The sequence below is a fragment of the Thunnus maccoyii genome, chromosome 1 (genome assembly GCF_910596095.1).
Source record: "Thunnus maccoyii chromosome 1, fThuMac1.1, whole genome shotgun sequence".
In the NCBI taxonomy this organism is placed as follows: domain Eukaryota; kingdom Metazoa; phylum Chordata; class Actinopteri; order Scombriformes; family Scombridae; genus Thunnus; species Thunnus maccoyii.
The window spans coordinates 37,945,034-37,957,764 of record NC_056533.1 but is presented as its reverse complement, the minus strand read 5'-3'; the positions used below and the strand labels follow the sequence as shown (position 1 = coordinate 37,957,764).

The 12,731-nt window shown below is 36.8% G+C and overlaps 1 protein-coding gene across 1 annotated transcript; it reads left to right on the top strand.

The window, feature by feature from the left end:
* Positions 1–320: 320 nt before the first annotated feature.
* LOC121903228 (up-regulator of cell proliferation-like) lies at positions 321–10,104 on the top strand. The gene is made up of 2 exons (XM_042420063.1): positions 321–758; positions 5,757–10,104. Exons 1-2 carry the CDS (start codon positions 444–446, stop codon positions 10,008–10,010), a joined length of 4,569 nt encoding a protein of 1,522 aa, XP_042275997.1. The 5' UTR covers positions 321–443; the 3' UTR covers positions 10,011–10,104.
* Positions 10,105–12,731: the final 2,627 nt, after the last annotated feature.

Below are 12,731 nucleotides of genomic sequence, written 5' to 3'. Positions count from 1 at the left end.
AAAATCTTTCTCTCTTATTCCCTCATTAAAAAAAGGATGACTTAATCAATACTTTACATTTAGGAAAAATTATTTGCTTTCGGAAACTAACTCTCTCAATTTGATTTTTGATTTTGGCAACCCCTTAGGTGTACCTTGCAGCTTAAAATTAGAAGACAAACTATATTTTTTCATCTAAATATTTCACAGAATCACACAAACGTGCAAGAATGTGAGTGAAAATACACAGAGAACTTCATCGAGTTATGGTGACTAGGTTGGATTATCTAGACATAATGTTGACTTTTCTTCTGAAATTCTGTAATAAAACCTTAGTGGGTGTGATGTCCAGCAGGCACAAAAAGTGTTTCTGAAGAAATTTTATCCCAACAAGCTCACTCTTAGGTCTCTCTTCAGCAAAACAGCATTTCTGATGAACTTGTTGAGTAAATGGAGAAAATACCATGGTGCTTTTTCAGCTATTTCAAATCAGTGGAGAATGCAGAAACTGTACACAATTATCAAACAATAATGAAGATGAGAATAATGATGATGATGAGGATGAGGAGGATAACAATTATCTGTTTGACTCTGACCTGTTCACTGCAGATGACTCTGCAGACAACAAGGTTAACCCTCTCGACCTCATAGTTGCACTCTTTCTTTGTGCTGACAGCTTCTTGCAACAGGAAATGGCCCTCAAGATGTCAATGTGCCAGTTTTCTGTCCCACTGCTGTTGCCTCATGGTGATAACAGTCAGTGTTCCCTGATGCTGTGGGTTCTGAGATACATTTATTTTTCTTGTGTTCACTTGTCATTCACAGCTAGATAAGTCCTCTCTCGATCCCTTACTCTGGAAATTAGCAAGCATTAAATGATTACGATCAAAACATAAAAACAAAGTTAATACGAGCAGCTGGTAAAATAAACAAAGTGACAATACATATTGATTGCTGTGAATATAAAGAAATTCTACAAACTTTAATTTTGCAATTGAATTTATGTTAACAATTTAGATGTGATGATAAAGCCCTCAAAAGTTCCTGAAATAGTTGGTTTAGGTACCTTGAAACTGCTTGAAAAGTGCTTGAATTGTACTCTTAAAAAGCAATATACAATCCAAATGACTGAAGTGAATTAAATTACATTTTAACAATCTCTTAAGTTCTTGTTATCAAAGCCTGATCAGCTCAAGCACAGCTTTACAATATGCTCCTTCGTCTCTCTGCAGAACCAGCATGAGGTGGCAGTCATTCCACTAACATGGAGAAGTATGAAAAGGTGAAGAAAATTGGGAAAGGTGGATTTGGAAAGGCCATCTTTGTCAAATCCAAAGAGGATGGACACCAATATGTCATCAAGGAGATTGACATATCTGGAGTAAGAACCCTTTGCATAATATTCCATAGTATCAGTGTTGATTTGAGCTCCTCTTTACTACGTTGCTCTTTCACATTATCTGTCCCTCTCACTTTTACAGATGTCACCTGAAGAGAGGCAGAAAGCTCAAAAAGAAGTTGAAGTCCTCACCAACATGAGTCATCCCAACATTGTCCAGTATAAAGAGTCTTTTGAAGGTATAAATGATCCAAGATCTTAGCTGTAACCTCAAAGAATCACAGAGATCATCCACTGCAATAATATCCTGATGCATACACGTGTTTTCATGCATGTTCCTTATGCTGTATAAAAATCTTTTTAGAGGAGGGCCATCTGTGTATTGTGATGGACTACTGTGAGGGAGGAGACCTCTTAGAGAAGATCAAATCTCAGAAAGGAGAACTTTTCTCAGAAGATCAAGTAAGCTACTAACTCTTCAAGACAATCATGAATGTTGAGGATAAACCTGATAATCTTTAGAGTGAAACTGTTCAACATGTGGATTGAATTCATCATATAACACTCACTATTCCTATTCACTGTATATGTCTTTAACATGTATTTAGTTTCTTTAATGTTTTTATATTTTTTGGCGTTTTCAGTAATTAGAATTACAAATTATGTATATAGTGAAAGTTGATACTCTTAAGTGTGGCTTTACGTTTCTCTGCCTTTCATAGATCCTGGACTGGTTTGTGCAGATTTGTCTGGCACTAAAGCACATCCATGATAGAAAAATCCTCCACAGGGACATTAAACCAGAGGTATTGCTTCATTTACCACATGATCTTGTCCCAGTGATGATGCATTTTTATTTGTATTGTATAAACTCATTATAATGACATTACATGTCTTTTCATGATGTCTGCATAGAACATATTTTTGACAAAAGATGGGACTGTACAGCTCGGGGACTTTGGAGTTTCAAGGGTGCTGAACAGGTTTGTAAAATGTCATCTGAATGAATCTGTAGATCTCTATAAAGCCAAGATTAAAATGGAAATAGTAAAGTATAATACAGTCTGCTTTCTATTCTCTTCTCATTTCCAGCACTGAAGAACTGGCAACAACATTCACAGGAACACCACTTTACCTTTCACCAGAGATCTGGAAAAACAAACCATATGACAACAAAAGGTACTAACTTGATGCTCTACGTTGTGTTTGTCTCTTTTGTTGTGTAAATTAACATTTAACAGTAATCCAGTGGACAATTTCTCTCCCCACTGAACTGACTGTGAGTCATGCAGGATTAGGTGAAGGTTTCTGGGAGATGTGAAGGTATCATGTCTCCTCTTTACTGAGTGAACCTGCTTGTTTACATCTACAACAGGAAGTTACTGTAGTATTGATTTCCTCTTAAACTATTTTAATGCATTTATGCATGTAACCTGATCCTCTTTAGTTAACTGAATGAAATAAATTAACCAGAATCTCAGGGACAAAAATTAAAATAAGTCTAGGACTTTATCGTTCAATAACTGATAAAGTCTGATATGTTTGCAAGTGACTGTTATTGAATAAATGTAAATCTACCCTCAGAACTGATCCCAGTTTGTCTATTTGTTTGTTCTCTCCTCTGACTTTCTCTCCCTCTGCAGTGATATTTGGGCCCTCGGCTGTGTCCTGAATGAAATGTGCACTCTTAAGCCTGCAGTAAGTATTCTGTGTGTGAGCTGTTTACTAATTCATGTAGATTTAATGTATCTTACACAGCATTATAATGCTCACATACTGATTTAGATTTCTTCTCTGTATGTCTAATAGTTGACAAACAAGAATGGGTCATCTTTCCTTTCTTCATTTTTTCTGCAGTGGTTATAACTGTGTACTAAATGTGTTTCCTCTCAGTTTAATGCTGACAATAGCATGCACATTGAGGTGAAGATAGTCCGTGGCCTCTACCCTCGTGTGTCTAATCACTACTCCCAAGAACTGCGTTCTCTTTTGGAACAGCTGTTGAAACACGACCCCACAGAGAGGCCCTCAGTCAGCAGCATACTGGAAGAATCTTTCCTCTCCTGTAGGATACAGAAGTTCCTCACACCACAGGTGGAGAGCACAGTTAGTTGTCTTTGATACAGCCTGAATTTACATAAAGCAGATTGTGTTCAGTTATAGAGCATTTATTCTCTACTCATTCCAGATCATTGCTCAGGAATTTGGCCATGCTTTTCTTCACAAGCAGCCTAAAGACGGTGTGGTGCAGGGTTCACCAGGTAAGCAAACTCTTAATCTGTATAAACAGATATCGGCATACGAATGCAGAATCTGAAGGAAAGGGACAAGATTTGATATCTGAAACGTTCTGGTTTCCGTTTATGTTTCTGGTTTTCCATAAACAGTCTGTGGGGAGCAAAAGTGGTGGAACGCATTGGCCGAAATGTTGTCTAGACCTAAAATACCCACAAAAAGTACTGGAAGTACTGTTTGTGTATTGTAACGTTCAACTTGTGTAATAAAAGAAACAAATTATTTTCAGTTTACTTGCCATTTGCTTTATCAATTATTAACTCTTAATTGTGATATTATAATCTTTAGCATAATCTAATTATTAATACATGGGGATGAAATAAACATGTTAATGGGAAACAAAAAGGAGATGAAGTGATGAGACAAATCAAAGTCGCAAAAAATAAACACCTCAAAGTCACCTCAACAGGTGGAGAGAGAGAGAAAGACTGAGCAGCATCAGTTCACAGTGAAGCAGGTGGAGGTGAAGATGGTGTTGATATAGATGTTAATACTGAGATAAATTCAGAAAAACACACACTTGAGTTTTAATGTCTCAACAAAAGGAAAGATTTTACTGTTCCTTGATGGTCAACTTCAAGTTTATTGAACAAAAAACTATTAATTATATTGTGTTCATTAATAAAAGCCTAATTGCTTAATTTTTGTTTGTAATAGTTTTTAGTTTTTTTAGATATACAAGTCTATGTTTAATTAAATATTTGTGTTGTGTTTGCACTGGCCTTCAGAGGCCAGAATTTCCTCACAAAACTGACAGTTGCATATTACATGACCTTAAATCCAGCAAAATACATAATCAACCTCTGTGAACATGTCTCCTATTATTTACGCAATCTTCTCTGAAATGTATATACAATGAGAAGAGAGGAACACGCTTCAGACAGTCACACAAATAACTTGCAAACCGCAGTTTCAGCTTGGTATGACTGTTTGATAAATACAACATATGTTTGGGGCCAAATGTGTCACATCTACACTTGAAAAACAGGTGCAAAAGCTGCAGTAAATGTGGCCCTCTGTGTGCATCTGCGTCTCTCACTCTCTCTCACACACACACGTACATTCATTTACATTAATTTCCTTGCCCGAACCCTAACCTTACATCTGTCATGGCTCATCCTGTCTTTAAATTATGTTCTGTTTTTCTTTCCAATTTAGTTCTGCATTTCCTGTTTTATTTTGGTAGCTAACGCTCTTCTGGTTTCAGATCCACTTCCTGCCCTTGTGTGTTTCCCGCTCCTGTCTTCGTCATTATCCCCTAATGTCATCTGCCTGTGTCTTATTATCCTCACTCCCCTTGTGTATTTAGTCTGTGTGATCACTGCTCCCTGTGCCAGTTCGTATTAGCCATTGTCGCAAGCATTCCAGCATTATTTTTCCTGTTACAGTCTTCTTCGTGTTTTTTGACTCTGTCTTCACCTAGCCCTTTGTGTCTTGATGCCTTCTCTAACTGCCTGCCTGTGTACCAAACCTGCCTAAGTAAAGACTTTGTTTTTTGGAAAATGACTGTGAGTCATGCGTTTGGGTCTAGCCTTGGTTATCAGACACCCTTGATAACATCAAGTTTTCATCTTAAAATTTATTGGTTTAGGTAGTGGAGTCCCCACAATGTGACAGTAAACAGATTTATATTACATATAAAGTCATAGAGGGTTATTAATTTTTCTGTTAATTTTTGCAAGTGATCTTTTCTTTCTCTTTCATAGTCTTTTTCAACTTTCTCTCCAAACTTGGACCGAAGAAATTTTATCCCAACAAGCTCACTCTTCAGTCTCTTCTGGAAATCAACAAAAACAGCATTTATGATGAAACTGATGAATCACTGGAGAAAATACCATGGTGCTTTCTCAGGAAACTCTTTCAAATCAACGCAGAATGCAGAAACTGTACACACTTATCAAACAATGATGAAGATGAAGATGAAGATGAAGATGAAGGAAATGAGGGAAACAGTGACTCTGACAAAGACACAGATGACTCTGCAGACAACAAGGTTAACCCTCTCGACCTCATAGTCGCACTCTTTCTTTGTGCTGACAGCTTCTTGCAACAGGAAATGGCCCTCAAGATGTCAATGTGCCAGTTTTCTGTCCCACTGCTGTTGCCTCATGGTTATAACAGTCAGTGTTCACTGATGCTGTGGGCTCTGAGAGACATCGTCAAAGAGTGGTGTCCACATGATTTGTCTGAATCAAAAGGATTTGTTGAAGACAGCATTGTCCAAGCAAATATACCATTCTTTACCTTTGTGAGGATGAAAAACTGTAGTTTGTCCAAGTCACAGATGTTGAATCATGTTCTCAGTCGTGGCCAACAGAATCACAACATCTTCATACACAGAGATATGAAAGGAGGAGCACTTAAAAGAGAAATTGCCAATGGTTTGGTCGAGGTTTGCTGGTACCTTCCCTGTGGCAAAGAAAAACTTGACATATTTCCAGGACCAGTTGCCTTTGCCAATTTGAGAGGAGACATTTGTGAGTCACTCAACCAATTCAATTTTCTTTATCAAGTGTCAACTGCGACCTTTGTGTTCCTGGACAAAGTTGAAGACAATGAGCGCAAGATTCTGACTTCTCTTCAAGATGTGAAATCCAAACTCTTCTTGGTTGTTAATTGCAAGGACAACTCTAGAGAGGACATGATGTTTGTCAAGAAAATAAGGAAAGAATTAGAACTACCAAAAAGCAGCATGAAAACCAAAGACTCAAAGGTAAATGTTGCAGAGCTTTCAGAGAAACTTTGTGCAGCCATCAAGACCTCACTGCCAAATAAAACTCCCACATTGAACATTGTCAATATGGTTAAAATAGCTGTTGAACTTGGTCTATCTGTGGATGAAAGCACAAGTGACAAACAAAAGAAAGCAGCTGAGGAGATAATGAAAGGAATTGGGGTTCGGACTATACCAGACTACAAGAAACAACAACTTCCTTTGCAGGGAGATAACTGGAAAAGGTTATCACAGTTAGAAAAGGAGGAGTGTAGATTGAAGAAATCTGGTGATCTAGGACTGGAAGAATATAAATCACAGCTAAAGGAAGAAAAACAAAAAATCAGGAATGACCAAAACAAATACAAATTGTCCAAAGCAATGACAAGTTTCATTGAATCCTTATCCACAAGAGACAAAGAGAAAAGAGATTTTTTTCTTAGGTGGATGAAACTTAACCTTGATACACATTCTCGGAGCAAACTGTTTGAGCTGCGCAACAAATTCAAAGAGCAATGCGAGAAGAAAGACATCGAACTCATTGCAAAGTTAGATCAAGATTTGATGGAGAGCTCTTTAGGAGTAGAGCATTACATGAGAGAGATGGGACTCATCTATGAGTTCTCAGTTTCTGGCTCAAGAAACACTGCTGATGAAATATCTCATCTCCCTGGTTTGGCTGCTGAAATGCTGTTGGATGGATATCCTTTAGAGCTCTTGGATGGAGATGCTTCCAACATCCCAGAGAGATGGGTGACAGATGTGCTGACGGAGCTTCACAAGAAGGTTGGAGGGAAGAGCAGACTGTTAGTACTGAGTGTGCTGGGTGTTCAAAGTACAGGGAAGTCAACACTCCTCAACACCATGTTTGGTGTGCAGTTTCCTGTCAGCAGTGGCAGATGCACAAGAGGAGCTTATATGCTTTTCCTCAAAGTTGGAGAGGACATGAAACATGAGCTGAATTATGAATATATAGTTCTCATTGACACAGAGGGTCTAAAATCTCCTGATTTGGCAGAACTAGATGAAAGTTATGTGCATGACAACCAGATGGCAACCTTTGTGATTGGTTTAAGTGATGTCACCATTATCAACCTGGCCATGGAGAACTCAACAGAAATGAAAGACATCCTGCAAATTGCAGCTCACGCTTTCCTGAGAATGAAGGAAATTGGTAAAAAGCCAGTTTGTCATTTTGTGCATCAAAATGTTTCTGGAGTTTCAGCTCATGCAAAGACCATAACAGATAGAAAGAAGCTCTTGGACCAGCTCAATGAAATGACACAAATTGCAGCTAAAATGGAAAAAAAGCCTTCTATTAAAGCATTCACAGATGTGCTGGACTATGACATAGACAAAAACCACTGGAACATCCCAGGACTCTGGCATGGAACCCCTCCGATGGCACCAGTGAACACAGGTTACAGTGAAGCTGTAGCAGATTTAAAGAAAAATCTTTTGGCAACAGTGAAAACAGACCAAAGCAATGAGGTCTCACAGATCCCAGAGTTTCTAGAATGGATCAGAAGTCTCTGGAAAGCAGTGAAATATGAGAACTTCATCTTTAGTTTCAGAAACACTCTTGTGGCTCAGGCCTACGACAACCTTTGCAAAGAGTTCAGCCAATGGGAATGGCAGTTCAGAAAAAAAATCCTCTCCTGGCAAACAGATGCAGAGATGGAAATCTTAAATTCTGACAATGAAGCTGATATTCGAATTTGGAGCAAATTGGTTGAATCAAAAAAATCACAGATGTCAGAAAAAATAGCATCTGAAGAAAGAAAAATGAAGGAGAAACTTACAAACTACTACAAAAAGAAAGACCAGAATGTAAATCTGATAGAAAAACACAAAACTGACTTTTTCAACAGCATCAGTAGTGTTGCAAAGGAAATCAAACATTCAGTAAACAATAAATTGGATTGTGCACTTGAGCTGAAAATAAGTTCAAAAAAAGTTCAAGACATACAGAAGAAATACAGAGGCGGGGTTGAAGATGAAGTCATGAAGCTCCTGAGTGACTGTAAAAACTCTGATAAACTGTCTGATGAACAGCTTAGAGATAAGTTTGAAAAGATGTGGACTGAAGCCACTAAAAATGTGTCTGGCCTGAAAGAGCGAGATATCGCAGCATGTGTCCTGAAACAGTTGAGAGGAAATTTCTCAAATCAGAATGTTAATGAGAAATTCCAAAACATTACAGACCTAAAGGAGATTGGGAAGGATCCATTTAAAGCCAGACGTGAACATACTGACTCCTATATGGAGAAGTTTAAACATCTGATTCGACTAGGAGATCTGCAGAAGTTTGCTGACAGCGTCATTGAGTCTTGCACACGGTTTGTGCTTGATAAAGCAAAGACATACACAGATTACCAGGACTCTTTTACAAGGGATCTTCTTGAAAAAATAGATGAATACCTTGATCAAAGTTACAAGCATCACAAAACAAATATGCAGTTTGAGTTTGACCTGAAATTTCACATGTGTGGCATTGCCTCAAGGGAATTCCTCAAAATGCACCAAAAATTCTTGTCAGATAATGATCCTCAAATTCAGCTGCAGAAGTACAAGACTCAGTACTTGACAGATTTTCTTGATTTATACAAAGAGAGAGATGATTGTCAGCGCAAAGCAAAGACTTTTGTCCAGTTTTGTATCAAACCTGCTGTGGAAGAGTACATCAATAGATCTCTGGGAATAAACATTGTGGATGAAATTTTGACAGGTTGTCATTCAGCAGAGTTCAGTTCCCGCTCCCCTTTCCAGTACAACATTCAGGAGGAGTTGCTGCAAAAGGAAGACTTTGACAGTTTGGTCAAGTACATTTGTAACTATGAAATATATGTGAAGGATTGGATATTTCAGCACATCCAGCAACAAATGTTAGAGAACAAAACTTTGTGCAAACTGAAACAAGAGAATCTGAAGGTGATAGTTCACAAAATCACAGCAGCCTTAGAGCAGGCCATAAAAGGACCAGATGGTGTTCAACTGCCAGACAACAATGAAAGCATCACAGAGCTCATCAGCAACATGAGGAAGTATTTGATTAAAGACATCTCAATTTCAGAGGAGGATGAAAAAACCGCCTTGTTTCAAATCCAAAGCACATGTCATCCATTTATCAACAGCCTCAAAATGTCAATAGAAGACTTGAAAGAACAGCTTCAGGAGGAATTCTCAAAGTCTGAAAACGTCACTGAGACTCTGAGCAAACTTCCAATCAAACCACAGGATGAGCTTTTCAGACGAGTGTTTGGTTGTGGAAAACAATGTCCATTTTGTAAAGTTCCCTGTGAGGCTGGAGGCAAAGGACACGAGAAGCATCATGCAGCTGTTCATCGGCCAAAAGGTCTTGGTAGGTACAGTTATGATGGCAGTGATAAGCTGGTTGAAACACTGTGTACAACTGATGTACAAAGTGAACGTAGATTTAAAAATGCAGACACTAAAGGAGAGTGGCATCCTTACAAAGACTACACCAAGTACTATCCAGACTGGCACATTCCTCCAGATCCCAGCATGGAGGCATCTGACTACTGGAAGTTTGTACTGGTAAAATACAATGACAGATTTGCTCAAGAATATGAGGCCAAGCCAGCTGATGTTCCAGAGGCCTGGAGGAGAATCACAAAGGAACAAGCACTGAAGGGGTTAAAAGACGCCTTCAACATAAAGTGAACAACGTACAAATGTATTTAAATGAAAACAACATCTTGGAGCATTTAACAGTTCAGATCAATTAAATTCAGTCAGATAAATTCAAGATCAATACCATTCAAATGATTAACTTGGCTGAACCATTAATGTTATCTAGAAAACTATAAGTCTTCAGTCTAATTCAATGTAATGAAAGGCTTCCCAAACATATTTGTTTTGTTTTTCATGTTTTATTTTTAATGTTGTTTTTTTATGTAAATGACTTTGTGGTTCAAACAGACTAAAGCAGCTGCTGACAGTGAATACTGTGGCATCCTTTGGTCTGGTGAACATGATGAATGACAAATGGTGAGTTGAACAAGTTGTTGAAAAGTTGAAGAGCTGGAAATAGTTAAAGTTATCAACTTTTTCAGTACTGTTTATTTTACTTTTTTATTTTGTTTTTAATTTTTGAAGATTACAGACATTTTGTTTTCTTCTCTCATGATTAATGACTGGTGTTCATGATAATGATGTTGACAATGATGATGACAGAAAATGATGTACAACAAAGATCCTGTAAAAAAAAAAAGAAATTATGTTTTATGTTTTTATCTTTATTTTTTGGTTTGTGATCATTACAAATGTTTTGTTTTTCATTTTTTCAAGTTTTTATTATTATTATTATTACTGTTATTCTTTTCTTTGTTCATATTGATATATGACTATGTGAATAGTAACCAGTGTGCAAGATAATGATGATGATGAAGATGTCAGCATGGTTCATTCAGTGTTTGCAGTTGGCTTTCTAATGGGTACTACCAGTCAATCAATAACAAATATTGATACAACTGACTTTTGGTGCCTTTCTGAAGCTGAACATGTAACAAAGAGGCAGAAAGCACAGAAACAATTACTCAGACTTTTAAATATTTACCATATTTTTTCTTCTTTATGTTATTCTTTTACATAAAAATGTGATGATGATGATGATGATGATGATGATGATGATGAAGGCCTGCAGTATGTAATTCAAAGGTCATGTAATGAGATTCTGTTTTGTAACACGTTTTACTACTTTTAACATTTTTTTATAGTTTTATTCTTTAACATTTCTTTCAAAACATAACATGCTACAATGAAAATAGTTATTCATGTTTTCTCGGAGAGTAAAATAAATAAATTGTCATTAGTTGAAATGTTTGCATGTTGATGCAAATTACTTTGTGATTCATGTACAAATACTGAGACGTCCTTTCATGTGTTGTTGATGTTTAACTTTTTCTGAGATACTATGTGTTGAACAAGTCAAGTTATCTTTTAAAAACATATTTTTGGGGTATTTTTTGATTTTTGCATTTTACTTTTTAATGAGTAGAACATTTTCTCCCTCAGTCACTTTGTAACACAACTATGTACATGACATGAGCTAAATATAATGATGCTGATGCTGTTGTTGATGATGATGATGATGATGATGATGATGAAGAACAAAGGCCATGTGAAACAGATGTTTTCTAACATGTCATCACTATTCTTAATATTTTTACAGTTTCATTTCTAATAGGAACATGTAAAACATTTGATCTTTTGCTGTGTGTTTGATAAAAGTCAGTGAATAAGAGTCTTTATGTTGTTGTAACTGACCTTTTAGCTCATGTTTAAATATTGTCTAAACAAGCCAACTGTGGGAATAATGTGGCATCTTCTGCTCTGTTGATCATGTTCAACTTCTGACACAATGAATTAAACAAGATACAAACAAGTTTTGCTTTATCAGTGTTTTTTTTTCTTCTTTTTTACAGGTTGACATAAAGTATAGTTATGTGTATAATGATAAGTGATGGTGATAATATACTGTACGCACAAAGATCATGTGGCTAAATATCTTTATCTCCAACATTTGACACCAAACCACAACTTTGGATCAATATTACCAATTTTAAATTTGATAAGTTCACAAATATTGGGTATAAAGTTTTCTTCTACAAATGCATGACTTTAGTTTTATGTTTTTAAAGCTGTAATCAAAGCCGCTGCACTACTGACAACAATGGTGTCACTCTTTACCAGCTGTCAGTAGTTCCTTTATTTCCATTGTGCATTGCATTATGGGACAACAGTGACTATCAACAGCAGTTATCAATTATTAATCAACACTACAGACTCAGAACATGTTTAGATTCAAATTGTATAAAATTATGACACAATGTTATAAAATATGACTCACAGAGTGGTTTACAGGTATTTGGAGGATTATTCTCTATTTTTGGTTTTATCTTCACAGTTTTTGAGATATCTGTCTCTGAGTTTTCTGCCACCATCCCAATACAATGTAGGTGCATTAAAAAGTGACATTTAAAAGACTTCAACAGTATCACGTCTTTCTAAAAACAATGTCCCCACTTACTCTGGACAATCCACAGGACACATTCTCAACAATTCTGAGTGGAAAGACTTTCTACTAAACTAATCTGACATCTTTTTACAGTATTTTCTGTGGATTATCCACAGTAACAGTCACACTTTCTAGAAAACACACTGCTGTTGATTTTAATTTAATGTAACTTTTCAGTGCTGTGAGAACCACAAATGAAATTCCATTGAACTGGTGTGGTGACAGACATCTCAAACACTGGACAAATAAAACCAAAACTATCTCCATGACTACACATATCACAAGAGGTTACTCACAAAATGTTTTTCTGCAGTTTTGGGTGAACTGGTCCTTTAACAAGTAGAACCACTAGACACCAGTAGATG